This window comes from Oreochromis aureus, linkage group 13, assembly GCF_013358895.1.
Source record: "Oreochromis aureus strain Israel breed Guangdong linkage group 13, ZZ_aureus, whole genome shotgun sequence".
Classification (NCBI taxonomy): Eukaryota; Metazoa; Chordata; class Actinopteri; order Cichliformes; family Cichlidae; genus Oreochromis; species Oreochromis aureus.
This window is the reverse complement of record NC_052954.1, coordinates 17,892,020-17,910,990: the sequence shown is the minus strand read 5'-3', so window position 1 is coordinate 17,910,990 and position 18,971 is coordinate 17,892,020. Positions and strand designations below refer to the sequence as shown.

The 18,971-nt window shown below is 40.6% G+C and overlaps 1 protein-coding gene across 3 annotated transcripts; it reads right to left on the bottom strand.

Moving 5' to 3' along the window:
* Positions 1–5,886: 5,886 nt before the first annotated feature.
* zfand4 (zinc finger, AN1-type domain 4) lies at positions 5,887–18,939 on the bottom strand. Of its 3 annotated transcripts, none has more exons than XM_031735158.2 (10): positions 18,851–18,939; positions 17,087–17,392; positions 15,509–15,584; positions 14,735–14,802; positions 14,421–14,607; positions 13,913–14,054; positions 12,118–13,353; positions 11,608–11,662; positions 7,543–7,660; positions 5,887–6,965 (listed from the first exon to the last, which is right to left on the bottom strand). In XM_031735158.2, exons 2-10 carry the CDS (start codon positions 17,268–17,270, stop codon positions 6,830–6,832), a joined length of 2,202 nt encoding a protein of 733 aa, XP_031591018.1. In that variant the 5' UTR covers positions 17,271–17,392; positions 18,851–18,939; the 3' UTR covers positions 5,887–6,829. The 3 variants fall into 3 exon arrangements, with proteins under 3 accessions (XP_031591018.1, XP_039477799.1, XP_031591016.1); XM_039621865.1 differs by having other exon boundaries at positions 17,905–18,913; XM_031735156.2 differs by having other exon boundaries at positions 18,570–18,913.
* Between the last annotated feature and the right edge of the window lie 32 nt (positions 18,940–18,971).

The window sequence follows — 18,971 nt, the reverse complement described above, 5'->3', positions numbered from 1 at the left end:
CGCACGCGGGCGAACTGACTGAGGGCTGAGCACTGCCGAGGAGAGGAGGATGGCGATGATGATGATGTGGTGATGAAGGTGACGATGATAGCTTTTGATGATCGTGATGGCAGTGAGGTGGAAAATGACCCCACCGTAGTGATTATAGTGATAGTGAATAACAATAAGTGATGGTTAAAAGGTGCCATAATCAGTATTTTATGCGATAAATGGTTCCCTGTGTAATTTTAAGGGTGTTACTCACAGTGAGAAGCCTACAAAAATTCCAATTATGGCCTTTAACATTTTGCTTTAGTGTCGAGCAGCAGTTTTAAAGAAAATCTGCAGCAGCCCATAAAATGATGGGCAAGCAGACAGAAAGTACCAGGTGAAAAGTATACCTCTGCATTTCTATGCATTTTCACTATAAAAGCTACCCTGCCAGTGCCAAAAGGGCGGTACCAGCACTGCTGTGTCTAAAGTTTGAACCACTGAATTGAGTGGCTTTGGGAGGGGCTTCCGAGAAATTTATCAGTGAGTGACAGATGCTCTGTAAAAATTGGTTGTCAAAAGGCGCCAAAGACAGAAGTGGCTCAAGAATGGTGCTTGGAACATCACAGGGTAGTGAAAAAGTCTAACAAAGGCTCAACAGCCAAGGAGCCAAAAAATAATAATTTCCTTCTGAAGTCTGTGATTCATCAGCTGATGCACACATGACCACAACAGCGTGTTCTTTCAAGTGGCCAAAAACTAAATTTAAGTTGTATTATCATAGAAGGTGAAGCACCATCAGCTTATATCGTTCCTGTTTAACTCGTACAAAACAATGAGGTTCAAAAAATACATCAATTTTATTGGAGTCATCATGAAAGTCTGTAATATATTCTTGAGTCATGCAACCAACTTTGGGAAATTACATATCACGACTAAGAAAGGGAGAGTCAAGGACACATATTTGTACCAATTTACCAGGCAACATGCCACATGTTAATTACAGATCTGCTGGTAAGTGGATTTTGTTCGCTTTAGACAGAGCTATGCTCCCTGTTTCACACCAAACTACACACATCTTATTTAACACTCCATCAGAAAGAAACGATTAGACATTTCTTATTTTAAATGAGATCATATAAAGTGATGACTACAACCTTTTAATTAAAAGTGCTCTAGTTTGTCGCATATACTCCAGTAAAGAAGTTTTCAGATTATGAATGTCTGCTTGTGTATTGTGACACTTCCAGCTCAAGTAAATCCCTGCTTGTGCTGTAACTCCACGCCAAGAGAGCCCCTCACTCACAGTGCAGTATGTTGGGAGAGGCTCAGTTGTTAAAGAAGGGAACTTATCCTCTGTTGACTTGAAGCCTGAGCTCTATCTCTGTGAAGCCTGTCATTGTGTTCAGCCTTATTACTGATGCGAAGTCCGCCGCTCTGTCCTTGGGGTGGGACAACGGCGCTTCTGTGCTCTGTCTGGACAAAGTGGGCACCTCAGAAATGAGTCTGCCAAACCGTCATGCGTGTGTCTCTGCGTCAGAGAGATACAGGCCGTCTTGCGGTGTGGTAGGGAGGATTGGGCCATGGCTTTTGTATTAAGTGGGCAGAGAAGCAGGCGAGTGAAGCACAGCTGTCCCGTTGATACAAAAAAGAAAGAAACACATTTACAGGATGAAAACATAGCTCTTTATCAAAAGGGAGAACAGAACCAGAGAGAGAATTGTATACCCAGCCCTAACAGTCTTTTTAGGAAGCAGCTAGAATTTCTCTTGAAGGAGATTAGAACAGGGTGTGTGTGTGCTTAAGTGTAAGGAACGGATGGCGTAAGAGCAGCGGGGTAACATAACAAGTCTCACTGAGTTAAAGATAAGCAGAAAGTAAGCAGAAAGAAATAGAGAGGGGAAGAAAAAGGGCAGAGGAGGAGAGAGAAAAGGTGGAGTTGGCACCCGGGTAGAACAATGTAGGATTAATTCTTCCCAGGAGGTCAGTGGTTCTGTCAGTAGGTGGGACCAAAACTGGGAGTTGGTATAAAAGACAGCCGTGTGATTTCAGTGTTAAGATTTCCTTGGCGAGTGTCTTTCGAGCTCTCTACCCGCACATGAAACCCGTCAGACTAGCAGAGCTTGATCGCCCCAGTGTGCGAGTACATGACTCAGCAGTGTTGAGTCATGTGCATATTCTCAACACTTGGTGGAAAAGGATCATGCTAGTTTATGTTTAAACAAGCCTTTGTACTCTACGCACTTTTCTGTTTGTTGGTTTCGACATGTGATCGGTGTTCCTCATTGTGCCAGCACAAGCTAAGAGCAGTTCTTTATTCTTCTCAAATTTGTGTAGCCAACAGAACCCAAAACATGGCTGAATACAGCATTTAAGAGGTCTAATGACAAAAAAGCACACATACATTTTCAGGTGCATTGTGCACTTTGATTGTCTTAATGGACTGTTTTTAAATGGACAATTAGTAACCTATGATTTGGGATTTTGAAGGAGCCCTTTCCTCAGAAAAGAGTCTGCCAAACCAGTATTTTAGTACTGCATATCATTGGTTTTACTCTCGGTGAGACTGATTTCTTCTTCTAAAAGCATGTTTGGAAAAAGAGAAAAAAAATCATTGTTTTTCAGTCTGTGGAAAATATAGACTTGCAGCACTTGGCAGAGTTGCAAACAGCAAGCTGAGCAATCCCAAAACAGAACAGTAGAAAATAAGCATTTGCTGGGTGTGTTTATGTGATACACTGCAAAGAAGCAGCTGAAGGAAACCGAATCAAATACTCAGACAAAACCTCTATATATCCTGAAAGGTGCTCTATCATGTGGGAATGAAAAGAATCCCCTATTGGAAAAACTACTGCACTGACTTAGTGTTGCACTTTCATAATCCACAAAAAAAAATCCACATCTTTCATGCTCAGCAACACAGTTTGTGTTGCAGGCTCTCCTAAAAAATGTATTGTCTCCAAAACTAAGCCAAAATAATGTGCCTTAAATCCAAGTAAGTTCTGTAAAGTTCATTTTGTAAGCTTGTACCTTTAGGTCAGTGACTGTTTAAAAGTTTGTTGGCTGTTTTCTAAAAGTTTCTGGGAAGCTTCCTTACCTTAGCGGTGCTCCCAATGGAACACCAGAACCAACTGAGGCCTGTTTGTTTTCTGTTTATCTGCATGCTACAGCACAACAGGCTATGAAAGTCAGCCACTATTTCAGGTCAGCACACTACCAGCAATTTTACAGAGTAGGCTTTTTATATAGTCATCATCAACTGATAAAACTTTGTGTATACCAAAATAATGAAAAGGAAAAACACCACAACATGTTTGCAATTGACACGCTGATGCTATTATGTGTATACACACACACACACACTCACACACCATAATCACTGTACTTCCCACCTGACTACAGCTCAGGTTGTTAAGACTGTAATGAGCTTTGCAGATATTTGGTCATAAATCAGAGAAGTGGAGAAGCGATGAAAGGCATTGATGAGACGGCACACGCAGTAGCCAGACTTTAGCCTATGGCGGCCATTACCACCACTTGAATCCACCTCTGACTGCTCAGCCAGTAGCTTGCTAATTTCCGTTTAATGTTCTGAAAACTACATTTTCATGTATTAGTTTCACCACTTTCACCAATCTACTGCCTCCTGTTGCTGCGCTGATGAGTTTGAAATGAAATCAGCCTGATGCATTATTAGGTTATAAACTTCATCCTTTTTACTTTTTTAAAAGTACCTGCCCATCTCCAGGTTTAGGTGCATTTATCTGCCAAGAGAGAATAAGCAGTATATGCTGCACAGCCCAATTATAGCAGATCAAAGCCAGGCAACACGAAGGAGGAAAGTGGGGATGAAAACAGCGGGACGTGATTCAGGACAGGGTTTGTTTGCTTCACAGGAACAGCACCCAAAGTGGGAGTAAAGTGAATAATAAATAGAGCCCCCCACTTTTCATTCATTTCATCGGAGTGAATCACAAGCAAACAAAGACAACATATTTCTGTTCTGAGCAACATAAGAGTGTTCTCATATTCACTGACTGCTGAACTAGCCCCACTCCACAGGATTAACCTGTATTTCAGATGTGTGCGTGTTAAACTACAGCTCTCTCTCTCTGAGCATTGTTAATGGGTGGACATTTAAATATGTGATCAGAAGGCTTTTAAGGAATTTGCTTTACTGTCTCAACCAGATCAGAAAGCTTCAAGCATGTGATGAAAATAAAAACTGTGTAGCAAAAGGATATGTTCGACAGCGGTCATTGGACTTTCCAATACTAAGAACAATGGGAAAGTCTGAGAAACTCAGTGAAAATTTAAGAAGGAGATTTAAAGTTGGGACAAATTGGGAATGTCTCTTGAAGCCTTTTCTAAAGAACTGCAGATTCCAAGATCACCGTGTTGTAAGTGCAAGTTATTTGGATGTGTCACCACTTTATCAAGGTCTGGAAGAAAACCCAAACTGTCACCGTCAGATGAGAGAAAAAGATATTCAGGAACAACCCAGGAGCCACCAAGGCTCAAGCTTGCCATGAACCAGTAACTGCTGGAATACCAGCGTCACTGTCCACAGTAAAGCGAGTTTTATATCACCCTAGACTGAAAGGTTCCCGACCAAGAAAGAAGCCCCTGCTCCAAAGTCGACGCCTTCAAGCTAGGCTGAAATTTGCAGTTCCCCAAACGGACAAGCCAAACGTCTTCTGGAGAAAAGTTTTATTGTGAGATGAGACAAAGATTGAGCTATTTGCCCACAGTCCCAAAAGTTATGTTTGATGAAGTAAAGCTGAGTCTTTCAAACCTAAGAACACTGTTCCAACTGTAAAGCATGGTGGTGGTAGCATCGTGCTCTGGAGCTGTTTGTGTAATGTACCTATACCACGTACAGCGTGTAAAGTGGATGAAACAATCGAATACCTCCAAATTCCTCAACCTTAGTTTAAATCCACAGCTAGACCATTGAAATTTGGACAGTGGGATATTCCAACAAGCTTCTGGAATGGTCTTCCCAAAGCCAAGACCTCAACCCTGAAAATCTGTGGCCTACACTTAAAAGTATGTGCAAGGAAACCAACCAATTTAAATGAACTCTACAAATTCTGCCAAGAAGAGTAGCATCCAGCTATGATTATGCTAGAAGCTTGTTGATCCTTTTGGTAGCCATCGAGGTGGAAATTGGGTGTTTATGTATATGAACTTAGCACAAAAAGCAAGGAAATTTGTGTTTGGTTCATTATTTTTTTGTAGCAATGCTTCTTGGCAATAAATCACACCGCTGGAAAACCTTTCCCCTTAAGGAAAATGGATTTTCCACTTAAATATGGCACCATTTAAGGGTGTCTGTATATATACACCCTGTATGGATTAGAGAATATTTGAACATAAATTAAAAGCCTAAAATTATCATCCCATTCATGGCTATGAGTGTACATAAAAGTCTGACGACAACTGTACAAACTTAAGAGGAAATTTCCACATCACAGGTTGGTTTGGGGGTTTTGTTCTTTAAATTATATCACTTCCATCTCACCCTTTTAATATATAAAAATTGGCAGGTAATAGCTCATCAAGGCAAGCTTATAGATTTACTGAGGTTTAAAAATGTTCAACTTGTCACTAAGGAGCTAGCTGAGGGTCTGACTCGGCAGGAGGGGTTATTTAATGACAAGAAACAGAAACCATTTCCCCTCATACCTCACAGCACCGTGATGAGGACTATTACTGGGAGAGAAAGGTCAAATATTCAGTCTGCAAATCTTGAGAAACTGAAACAGTGAAGCTTGAGGACACTGCGTGGAAATGAGGAGCTCCGGTAAGAGGGTGAAATAAGCATTTCCCTCAAGAAAACAAAGTCTTCTATCAGAATGATAATTTTAGACCAGCTGTTGGATTTGACCCAAACAAAAATGACGCACAGAAAGAAAATTTCTGGAAAGAAACTTTATTAGATCAAACCCCTGTAGATACTTTACGAGCATTTAAAGTTTTTGAAACAGCTGAGCAATAAAAAAGACTTACAAAAGATTTTTTATTTTTTTTTTAAATGGCAACCACCTCACTGTAGACACAAATACCATAACCAACACCCACTCCTAATACAGTTTACTCAATAGGCAAACAGATTACTGACATCCACACCTACACACACTGCATACTTAACCCTATTTTTAAAACCAACCTGTAATTTAAATAAATCATTAATAAATATTAAGTATTTTTATCATTAGGTGGGTGTATGGTTCTCTTTTTAGGAAGATTTCATTAGTGATGCCGGTATGTATGTGCCCATGTAAGAAAGATATTTAAATGTGCAGAATACAAAAAAAAAAAAGTAATATTGAAAAGGACAACTAACAGTAAGACAAACACAGAAACGTACGCCACCTTTCCCTCACAAGGAAAGTCAAATATATAAATATCATAGTTCTAAAGTGCATCTCTCAAAGACTTGTCAAATAAAGTCGCCCCGATTAAAAAAATCTAACAAAAAACCCAACAAAAGCCTAAAATAGGTATGTCTGAACGTGCAGCAGATATATTTAGCAAAAACTACCTACGTACATGCACAGATTTTTTTAATGCAATGAAAAAAAAAAAGGCAACAGATAAAAAAGGGGGGGGGATATACACTTTCACATTATCAAGAGGTGATAATTCTGTGCCATTTCAGTCCACTGCTTTGTTCACACTTGGCTTTACAGAATATTTTATTTAAATTTTAAGCAAACTTGGCTGATTAAAAAGAGCACACAGTGGTGTAAAAGTTCATTCTTTCCTTTACAAATTCATTTGCAGAATCGCTTCCATCCTGCAAGCTTTAAACTTCTTCACTCCTCATCCCCACGTCTGAGACAAGGTTGCAAGTTTAGATCTTAGGCAGCTTGGGAGCACTGATAAGGGGGTTGGTCTCTTGCAGAAAGCGCCGTCCGGCACCCTTGTAATCGTAAGTGCAGTCATGTGTCTCTGCGTAGCGGTGAACTGCACAGAAGTTATGACCGCACCTGTAAGATTTAAATAGACATTCAAGTATGTATGCAAAAAATATATTTTTATAGTACATTCCTCTTGAGACTTGATGGTCGGTAAATTAAAAAACAAACAACAAAATCCCCCTTCAGCAGGCTGTTTGCTGTATAAATGTATAAATGTAAAGTCTAGATTTTCTTTCCTTACTAAACAGTTCCTTAGTGTGGTTACATCTCTTCTGCTCATTTAATCACAAAGGCTTACAGTTTGACTAAAGCGGTAGTTGGGAACATAACCACTTCAAGTGATAAATGTTAAGAGATTACACAGTGTTGCGTCAGATTCAGTGTGTACGCCCTGGACAAGGCCCGAGAGGGACAAGTAATCCATATTAATGTGGTGAGGAGAAACTTTGATAAAGCTAATAACTTGTGACAGAACAAGCAGCACACAGAGATGTGTTATCGTTGGGGATATGGCAGTAGGACAAAACGACGAACAACGAAAAGACCGCTTTGTACTAGACTGACGAAACCTGGGGTGAGATGTGATTTAGAGGCAGACAGCAACTGTGTGGGTGAGCGCAGCTGGAAATGCGGCTGGTACTTGTACCTGCACTCATAGCTGGTGGCCAGGCCAGTCTTCTTGCCACAGAGGAAGCAGTGCTTTGAGCTCTTCTTCTTAGTGCCTGTGGGAGCCTTGACTGGAGGTAGGTGGTATGTTGGAGTGCCTGAGAGAAGAGGAAACACTATTTATTTACAAGACAGTTGCCAGAGACGAACGGCTGATCAGACAAAACAGTGCAAGCCAAAATCGTATCCACCCATATTTATAAAGCTACGTTTGGCTGTTCGCTCGTCACAGCGGGTAACTCCACGTTTGATTTGGCAACTCCCAAAAGAGAATTTGTACCTCCCGCTAGAATCAAACTACCAACCTTCTGCTTGCCAAGCAAATGCATTAACCACTAAACTACAGAGCCATTATACACCTGTAATCATGTATGTTTAACAAAAAAAACAACAAAAAGCAAGAGTCAGTCTTCTTATATTGAACACATCAGCCTAACACAGACAGATCATTAACCCTAAAAGCCTCACATCTCCTGTCCAGCTGAAGCCTCGAAACTGGTAGTTTTCAGAAATCTTATCAATAACCATCCCTTTCTCCACCGACTTGCATTTTCTTTTGGTGACAGCTTATCTGCGTTGTGGTTAATTATTGTTTTCAGAAGAAATTTCTAATCCTCCTTGCTGTCAATCTAGGTCTTAGATGTTTCATGCTCATATCTCCCATCATCCAGCAACAGCACTAAGGAACTGAGGTTCTCTTTGATGCTTACAAATCACTATCTTTTAAAAGGGAATATAATATACCCCTGTACTAAGAAATGAGTGCATAGAAAGATTATTCCAATATGGATTTCAATTTAATGTACGGCTATCACAAAAATCAAACAACAGGGCACATCGTGATGCTATGTTTTCCAGCTTTTTTTTTAATGTGTGCACAAAGCGCAACTGAATATCTTAGGCACATTTTTCACTTTTTGACAAATCACTTCCCTGTAATTTAGACCCTTTTAACCTTCCCTATACTTCAAATTTGCTCAGGTTAGATCCATCCCAGCAGTCACAGAGGAATAAAAACGCTAGATCAACACAGGAGTCACAAAAAAGAGGAAAAGAGCACTTCTCATCATTTAATGCTCTGGGGAATGTTGTGCTTCTTACTAAACTGCATCAGGCACGTCAAGCAGCTGTTTTCACCAGCTGTCAAAAGGCAAAACACCTGTTGTGACATCACGAACTGGAGGGTGACCAAAAACGCAATATGTTTTTCAGTCTCAGAACGCTCAGCCATCGGGATTTTCTCTGACCCTTTTCCTGCCATTTAACTGAGCACATAGAGTTATTTTCATATCGTTCATTATTTCAGCAATGTCAACGGGTAAAAACAAAAATCACATTTGTGTTATTTTAACAAAAGTTTCTAAGCAAGTCTTCACAGTTATTTTAAGGTTGGTTTTAATAAAGTTAGCATTGTAAAAATTGTTAATGAGGGAAACTAGATGTGTTGTTGTAATTATAGTTTTAGGCAATAAAAAAAAAAAAAAAAAAGCAAACAGTCTGCATTTTTGCATCAAATATCTTTCTATGAAGAAACCCAGCATAAAATACATGATTCATTTCCTTAGTCAGGAAACACTATTTTGTCAGCTTGTACCCGTGATAATCCTGTCTGTGGAAGCATTCAGCTCTGTGAGCCAAAGGGGATGTGGGAACATACAGATAAAACTGACGGCTCTGTGATCAAAGTACAGCAAGCTTGCCGTCAAGCAGGTTGGGGTATGGGATTGGATTTTTATTTGTTTTGTACGCTTTCTTCTGTATGCCATCATGTGTCTGCTACCAGAGAGTGTTCAGCTACAGCCACTGTCAATCACATTATCCACATTGTGTTTTTGTAGTAAGCCCAACTTCAAATTGTGCCGAACTTCATATTGTTTACATTTAATTAAGTGTGTTCCCAATTCATTTTTCTAATCTTTATAATGCTCACTTAATTCAGGGGAGCTGATATGTAGATTTGTGTGTACACAGCAGAGGGAGACTAGCATTTCTGATGTTCTGCCAAAGATCAGTCATTGGTGTCAGAATAAAGGTTCCAGTGATTTCATGGAGACTGTAAGAGGTTTGTGGAAGTTGGTTTATCTGATACATTCATAAGTCAGAAGTGCCTAAAAGTTGAAATGAGTTTTAATACACAGGCCCTATGTATTTTCTATATAATTATTTATAATTGGTTCAGTAGCTTATCTAGCTCACAATCATTAGTAGATCACGATTCAATTTATAGGTTACCCTAATGTGTGAAGTATAGAAATTAAAATTGGCAGGAACAACAAATGTGACCTTGAACATAACTGATGCTCAAGCAAAACTGCTCCATTAGCTGATCTTTGTGTTCAAGTTTGATTAAATTCTGACCAACATTGAAGGAAGCATAGTGATTCTTGTGAATTGTGTAGGGAGGGACAGACAGTAGAAGCCTCGTGCACTCATTGGTTCACTCATTTAGCTAAGGAGTAACCAATTAAAAACTTAATTTATTACTGGGAAATAATAGCGTTATAAGAGAAAGTGTTGCCATAACTTTACTAGCCTTGTTCAAAGGAAGACTCTGGAAAGCAGTTCAGGACACACACAACCTAAAGTGCACCTCTATAGTTCACTTGACTGACCAACTGCATATAACAAAATCTAGAGACCTTGCTGCAGGGCTTGAGCTTGAGTATTGCTTAAACCAATTCCAGCCTGTCATTCAGCCCACTCTGTCTCTGCTTTCCTGCCTACTCTCTGCTATGTCCTGTCAAAGCTAAAATGACAAAAAACAACAACAACAAAAAAAACTAAGTAAACACTATAAAAACAAGAAGCTTTTCAATAATTGCATCTTTTTTCTAAACAAACCCAAAATTTAAAAAATAAATAAATAAATTTGATTTCTCAGCTTAAGCATAAACAACTGATTTTTTGCCATAGGGAAAAAAAATCTCAATTTAGAAATCTCAGTTTATAAAGGTTTTTTCTTCAAAATCCCTGAATGATATAAAGGACTTTGGTGAGAAAACAAGAGAACCCCTGAGCTGAATCCCAAGTACTATACGGTTTCAAATGAGAGAATATACTTTGAGGCGACACTTTAGCTGATAATATACAGAAACTATCCCTACTTTTTCAGATCCTGATTGAAGACATCAACATGGAATGGTCAAACCCCAAAAAGACACAAAAACCCTGCTCTACCCCTGGTAGAAACACACACACAATTTTGTACACAGTACTGTGCAAAAGTCTTGAGCTGCCCCTCATTTCTTTTGCTAGGAAAATGGAAAAAAGACACAGCAGACATACAGTATGTCAGGCAAAAACAGATTGTCCAGTTCTAACACAGCCTGAACTCTCTTAGGAAAGCTTTCTTGTAATTTATTTACATAGTCATCAGGACTCCAGGCTTCTTGAAGTACATTCAAAGCTCTGCTTTCCAGATGGTACTGCGTGGTGGATCAGAATCTGACAGTACTTTTCTGTGTTCATAATTCCATCAATTATCACAAGATCCCCACCATTTGGGCCCAAACTAAGCCTAGGCTGCTAGTAATAAAGTGTCCAAAGATACAAATTAAAGTTGTTTTTTTGCCAAGTTGTCAGCTGTAAGTAGACACAATACTGGTTCCTCATTAGGTGTCTTTTTTATGCTTCAGTTATTCATAGGTCAGCTTTAGGTGGTTCAATCCCTCACCTGTGATAATCATGCCCTCATTATTCAGTGTATTGGTCAGCATGTATTAATCCATATTTTCTTTTAACAGACCAAAGTAGCAACTACAAATAAGTCAGCATTTTGCTTGGAGAATTAAAATTCTTGTCGCGCTGACACAATACACACTAAGGTCTTCTACTCAGCTACACTGTCTGTATGTGACTGTGCCTTTAAAAGGACACCATGTTAATTCACAACTGTTCATTTACAATCTATACCACCAGAGCACAGCAAATGATGTTGCACTTTGCTTCAAAATTCACAACTCAGATGTCCATTCAAACCACAACAATGCTAAAATTTCTTAAGCTAGTACTTCATAAATGCTAATGTCGTTTACGTCCCCCTTACCTATAGTCCCAAATGAAGTCATGACTCCTCCAGCTGATGCAAGAGTGCTGGTGGTCTGAGGAAAGAGCAAAAATAAATAATGTTTTTAAGAGAGTAAAAGTAAAACAGCTGCAGCCTTCAACTTTTCAAAAAAAAAATAAAATGTGATTTTCTAAAAACTGTTTTCAATGAACATAAAGCAGAAAATGATGCCAGAGGTCATCAATAAATTGTGTCAGTTTTTCAAGCACAGTGGATCCATCTACATCGTTTACCATAGTCCCAGCACATGAAGGGATTAAAGGGAAGGAACAGGTTTGTTCTAAAAGATATTCTTAGTTTGTTTTTTGATAATTGCAATAGAAAAAGCTGCTGTCCTGAAATTGTGACGTTCATAGCAAAAATCACTGGACCAAGACTTCAATGAGACCAGCTAACCACACAAATACTAAAAAAAAAAATTATTTTTAGGGTAACTCAATTCCACAAATTTAATCTTAGCAGCTAATGCTGTCACTTATCTGTGCTCACCATGTAAGAAGCTGATGCTGGGGGTAATGGTGACATTTGCCTTATGTGATCATCCCGCAAAAGTCTGTCAGCAGGGATGGATGGCAGCCTGGAGCTACGGCTGCCCTGTCCTGAGGCAGTTCCAGGAGACAAAGCCAGTGCAAGTCCCAGACTCTCTCCAATACGGTCCCTGCTGCTGCCGCCGCTGATGTCTAGAGCCCTTGTGGAGAGAGAAGCCAAGAGCTCCGAACTATTGAGAGACCCCACTGGCTCCTTATATGCTTGGTTTGCCACCTTAGTGATGTTTCTTGCTTCCCTCTTAGAGATGAGCTCTAGCCTTTTGCCAGGTGACTCTACTTTAACACCACGAATGCGTGGTGGATGAGTTGACAAGGTGGTTGAAGGGTGAGGAGATGTGCTGCCTTGTTTCGCTGAGGATTGTGCTTGAAGATTAGGCTGTAAACAGGAAAGTGTGGACTCAAAAGGCTGAGACAACAGTCTAGCTGAAGGTGACAGTGAGGTGGAGGCAGGTAATGGTGAGGGAGGGCTGATATGAAAGGATGTGCTAAGCTGTGTCCCATCAGCTCTGCTGGTGAGAGTTTCATTTGTCCCACGTGTCCAGGGACTAACGGGGGAGGGGGGATGTGGCAGTTGGTGCTGAGCCTCAACCTCGTGGGTCTGACAACCTCCCTCTGGCTGGGTGGACACATCCAGACTCAGAGGATCTGACAAGTCACCAAATGGAGATCCAGGTTGAGTTGGTGCTACAAGCCCAACAGTTTCGTCCAATACACCCAGCCCAAATGATTCCCCTACAGGTTCAACTGGGTCAAATGTGGCATCAGGTGGCCCCCTGGTACACAATGGAGGGAGCTGAGGGTATATGCAGTCCCTCATCAACCTAGTGCTGCCAATGTCCAACCGGGACACTTTAGGAGGGGGGCGGATCTTGGCAAAAGGTGGGCATGTCTCCCATGGCTCCTCCTCCTGAAGCATATAACAAGATGGGGAGGAGAAAGAGGGAGGGGGTCGTCTAGGGATGGGCAGATGGGCCGAGGTCGCAGCAGGAGAGGCCAGAGAGGGGTCTACGGATTCATGGTCTACAATTGGAGGTAGAGGGGCATTTGACTGCCAAGGCTGGTTGATCTGAGGGAGTGAGCGCAAGAGGCGATGATGGTGTCGAGTGTTGGAAGGTCCGAAAGAGCTGCCACAGGGATGAGGGCTGACAGGGGCCCGTGGTTTTACCTTTGCAGACTTCTACAGGACAGAGACATGGACAGAAATGAATAGACAGAGTTATATCAGATGATTATCTTAAGTGTATATTTACCCCTGTTGGAAAAAACCCATCATACTACTGACTAGATTTAAGATTATTGCGTAAATTTGATGAGTGCTAAAGAAAATGTAGGGCCAGCACAGCTAAATCTAACAAAGCTCTACCCTCTTACTAACTAAGGGAAATTAGTGTTTGGTGCTTCATATTGGCTTCATGCAAAAATATCATTATCACTCTTTAAAATAATCAGAACTAATCAAAAGTGACTAGACTATTAGATGTCATTTGATTTTATTCCTTTCCCGATTAAAATAAAAAGATCAAAACATTACAACACAAAATATTAAGCAGCAAAGACTGTGAAAGAGCATTACATCTTAATACAGAAAGCTCTGTACGCATAAGGCAAACACAGATAATGGATCCAAGGTTTATATATTCACTTCCACATACAGGGTATCATGCCTCAGCTTGATAAAATATGTCAGACAAATGACAAAATTTCATTGATTTTCTTTGATCTCAAAGGCTTCCTACCTTCTTGTTGAGGTTCATGTCCTCCATCTTGGCTTTGAGCAGCTTCATTTTGGTCATAGTGATGGAGTTCTCAAGGCTGTGCTGTGCAGCTGTAGAACTCTCTCCATCTTCTTCGGCATACACATTGAACACAGAGCCACCACTGGAAAACACAATGAGGGAAGAGAAATAAAAAAAAAAAAAAAAAACGACAAAAAACCCCAAAACATTAGCAATTCAGTGTCACAACAGTTAATCGACACAAAAACAAAGGAAAAAATACCCATAAATTCAGCTGTAACGATCTACAGCTATAACTAAATATCCTACAAAATCTGTATAATTATACTTCACACATTGACACATTGAATTGTTTTTAAAAAGAAACGGAAACATTTCTGCTGTGGTTATTATCATGCATGATCATGTGACCATGAAGAGTACAAATTTCTAATCACAATCCAAATTGTGTGCATATTTACAGTCTGTGGAAAGATAATGTTAAAAATCAAAAACAAACTATGACAACCTCAGAGATTCAGATACGGGGGTCAGGGTACCATCTCCCCTGTCGACCACACGGAAGACATTTAGTTGGTCCCCCTCACGATAGACCACAAACGTGACCTGCTTGTTAGCCAGGTTTTTCTCCCAGCCTTCCTCCTTTGTGCTGTCCATCAGGTCAGCCACGTCTTTGACTGGATCCTCCATGGTTACTGACAAAAGAAGAGAGGGGGTTTAAACTGCAAAAAACAAGACACTTTATGTAATTTAATAAAAACAAGGAAGCAGATTAAAACCAAAAGCATAAAAACACTGACTACAGTTTGTCAGTCTTCTTACCTCTCCTGGTGTTAATTGGGCCTCCTCTCATAGCTAAGACCAGTTTCAAAGTGCAGCCCTCTGCAATGCTGCAAACACAAATCAAATGATAATTAATACATAAACGCCATACCAGTAATATCAGTGCAAATATTATGAAAGAAAAGGAAATAATGCATGTACTTGGAGGGTAAAATGCTTTATTTCTGAAGCAGAGGCTCTGATTTAAAGTAAACAGCACTTCAAGGGACAGGATGTTTTCCAGATGAACTTAAGTACAGGAACGGGAATCCCACTGGAACATTTGGCGCATATGAGCAGATGTTTCATCGCCTACTCTACCCCTCTGCTTCACAAACTTAAAAAGCATGCTGCAGAGTGTGATAGGGGAGCCGAACGAGATCTCACCAGAGGCTGTTCATGTGGAAAATTAAGTGACAAGCATTCATAACAATACCACCATCTGCAGCCAGCAGAGCACTGAAGGGTGAGTTCTGCATCTCATAAACTGACAAGAGTGGATAGGGCAAATTCTCCAAATATCAACGGCCTGCTGTTTGTCTCACCCAATGCCACATATCTGGCTCATCTACAGCATGCTGAAGTGAATTATAAGTGAGTCACCACCACAGCAGGGAGGCTTTTAATGTGCACCTCCAAATGACACTAAATGTTCACAGAAAATTTTTAAATGCTTCCTGTCTGTAACTGCTCTAACAAGCTCCCCTGGATTTGTGATTTTGCCTTGACAGCAGTGCTCTGAAGGACACAAAGGGTCAGGAAGAACAGTTTTACCCGTAGTCATGTAGGCAATGTTCATCGTCCAGCTCCAAATTGTTCCAGATAAGGTGTTGCTGGGCAACAGGGATACCTTTACAGTCAGAGAGAAGAGAGGAGAGAAAACAACCAAAGTTGACAAGGACCTGTTCATATTTGATAGACAAAGTTCAATTATCTGACAGACATGCTCCAATCACAAGCAATCGCACATGACTAAAGATGATTAATGTCTGCCCCCTAAAGACAAAACTAAGCAATCACAGAAGCAATGACGACTTAAACATAGAGGCAAATAAAAACAAACTATTTATGAGCTACAATGTCAGCTTATGTTGTATCTAAAACTATTGGATACATGTCTAAATTGAAACATTATTCCAAGTGGGACCAAAATAATAAAACTCCAGTACAGGACTGACAGGCTAGTGAATACAAAGGCTCTCTAGAGGTAATGCTTGGAATAAGAAGCAGTGTATGAGTAGGAAGCTCTCAGGAAGCTCTTTGTGCCCACAATCAGTGAACTCACTGCCCCGGTGCTGGAGGTGAGCCAGCGTTAGTGAGCAAGCAGTGGTCTCTTCATTGCAGAGTGATATGCTCAATCACAAACACGCAGGCCTGGCTGAAAGACCTCATCACACGCAGAGGGCTTTCTGACCACAAATGAAAAATAGCAGGAAGGAATGCAGATACTCAAGGTCAGCTTGATGCATTACTAAGCAACCTTAAATTTTGGGGGGGAGTTTAAAAAAGAAGATTTCTATGTATTTGTATAAATGGAAACAAACAACTATGTCTTAATACAATCCATGTGGCCAAATTCTTTCTAACACAGAACAGATTATCTCTGTCCATTTTTGGTGCCTCTGCCATTTCTCTTGAGACAAGCCAGCAGATTTGTTGTGGTAATGATAATATAAGGAAAATTCAGCAAACACACTGACCTTTTCACATAGTTTTGAATGTCACAGGAAAGTGTATCTACAAATTGTAGATTAGTTTGGCGTTGTGACTCAGCAAGCTCATCGCTTTTGCTCTCATTTTGTACAAACAACTGGAACAATAGCAAGGCTCTGGGTCAGAGCGACTGTAAGTTTAACAAGTACCCAATGCTGGATCATGAGGCATGGGATTTAAATTGGGACAGATCGTTCCAGATTTATTTTTTCCATTTTCATCCAATGGGGATAATTCAGATTTCAAATTAAACCATACAACCGCAATCAAGATTAATCAGGTCATACAGTAATAAATATTGCAAAAATGCAGTGTAAGCTTGAGTTTAATACTTTCCCCCCACTTATTTTTAAGCTTCATTACACTCGATAAGCATCTGTAATTTAAGTCAACAATACAAACAACTAGAAAATTATAGAGTATCCAGAGTTGTGCAACTCTGTCTCTACAGAGAAATGCAGCACACCTCAGAAAAATCTGACTAATACGATGGCAAAATGTATGTCAAAGGTTTTAAAATAATCTGTACATCCAATTTTTTTTTCCAATCAATGCAATAATATGTGTTGTAAGATAACAAACCTACCCTGAAGTGCAAACTACCGCAACATAGAAACTAAACATTAGTGAGCTCCATACCTTCCAATCTCTGGATCTTCGCTTTGACTGAAATGACAGCCTCAAAGGGCAACACACGCAGCTCAAAACAGGTCCCTGTCAGTGTCTCTATGAAGAGCTCCATAGTGTCATAGAAAGGGAGCTTATATTGAAATGCTCCCACGCTATCGTCATTGAAGAAGGGAGGCTCCTTCCTGTCGGTCATCTTGGCAGAGTGGGAGAATGACTTTAGGAAGGTGGTGAAATGGTGGGGCTGCCCCCAGATGAGGGAGAGAGAGATTGCTCAGTGGCCTCACGACTGTTGCACATCATGCAAGACGACCACATCTGTGAGGAAAGAAACAACAAGTTAACATCACATTGTAAAATAGAATAGCATAGCCTTTTATTGTCAATGTATATGTACAACAGAAGTGTGGAAAAACCTTCATTTAATCAACAGCAACTTAGAAGTAGAAGCAGTGGCACTTACTATTGGGTTGAGCATTCACAGTCAAGCATCAAGGTCATTTTTGTCTACACGTGCACGTTGTACCATTTTTTTTTCTTGCTTTAATGATTGGGACGTATATCTAACGATGGACAACTGGTAGTATACAAATTTACATCAGCCATTACTGCACGTGTAATGAAAAACTGTCCTAAAAAGCAAAACTGCATTGTTGTTTTTGTAATTATTTAGCAACTGTTTTTAGATAAAGGATGTTATCAGTATCAGGAGACACATGCAAGCTTCTCATGAAATATTGAGGACATCATTAAAAGGGCCTGGCCAAAATTCAAGACGATCAGATGTGTTACATAAGCCTATCATTGGTATGAGGTGTCCTGTGACTGACCACAGCCTTTGACAGCACAGCTCTTCGGTCACATGACTCAAAGAGCATCATCCAGGATAGAACCTGTGTGAGATGAGTTTTATTAAGAGAGACAGCAAGGGGGGGGGAGAACAAAGACCAGCAATATATGTATATTTGTCATTTTCGTTGCGATTGAACTGATTCAAAACGTACTATAACCAGATTGTCATTTGAACGCAACACGTCATCTTCACTTGAGACCCTACAGGCGTCTATCTGCTGGTAACCAGTGGAGCCCAAATTTAAGGCATAAAAACTGAATATGGATAGTCTTGTCTAAGAAATTTCGGTAAACGAGGCCTCCGGTGTACTCTTTTAGACATTAGAGAGTTTCTAAAACAACCCATTCACTAAAGGAAACTGTTAGGTTGCAGTTTTAAAGACAAAGACATCTACACATCGCCTTCAGCCATATCCAACTGTATACAAAAGACCACAAACCCACAGAAGCAGCCACGGGCCATGTAGGAAGACATGAACTAGGTTAGCTAGCTGCCTGACAACAGAGATGGATGGTTTCAGTACAATTCCAGAAGCTAACATTAACAAGCAAAGGTCATGCGGGCCGTTTTAACGCCCCGCAGCGTTTTTCCAATACGGCGTAAACATGAATGACGTTCGCAGTATTGATCAAACCCGCTTACCAGTATCTGCTGCAATAACACGGTCGGAAGCCCGTCTAGCCGACGCTGCTAATGGTAGCTTTCGTTGCCATGTTAGCCAACAACTCAAACAATGGCTTTCTCAACCGTTGGCTAGCAGACTGCTAGGCTACTTTCACGGGCTTCAGTTCTGTCCGTCCATCGTCGAGGCCACCGTTACGTTCAAAATTAAGCAGCACCTCATCGTGTTTAACCATGAAAACGACACACGGAACAAATCGTCGACCCGTATCTGTCGCCGCGGCCCTCGGTTGGCGACATACCTGTCAAAGACGGAGAACAACACCTTTCCGACTTCCCTTGACTGACACACAAAGAGACCAATTGACGAACGACGAGGTGGGCGGGACAACGAATCGTTGCGAACAAAACCAAATTCTTTCA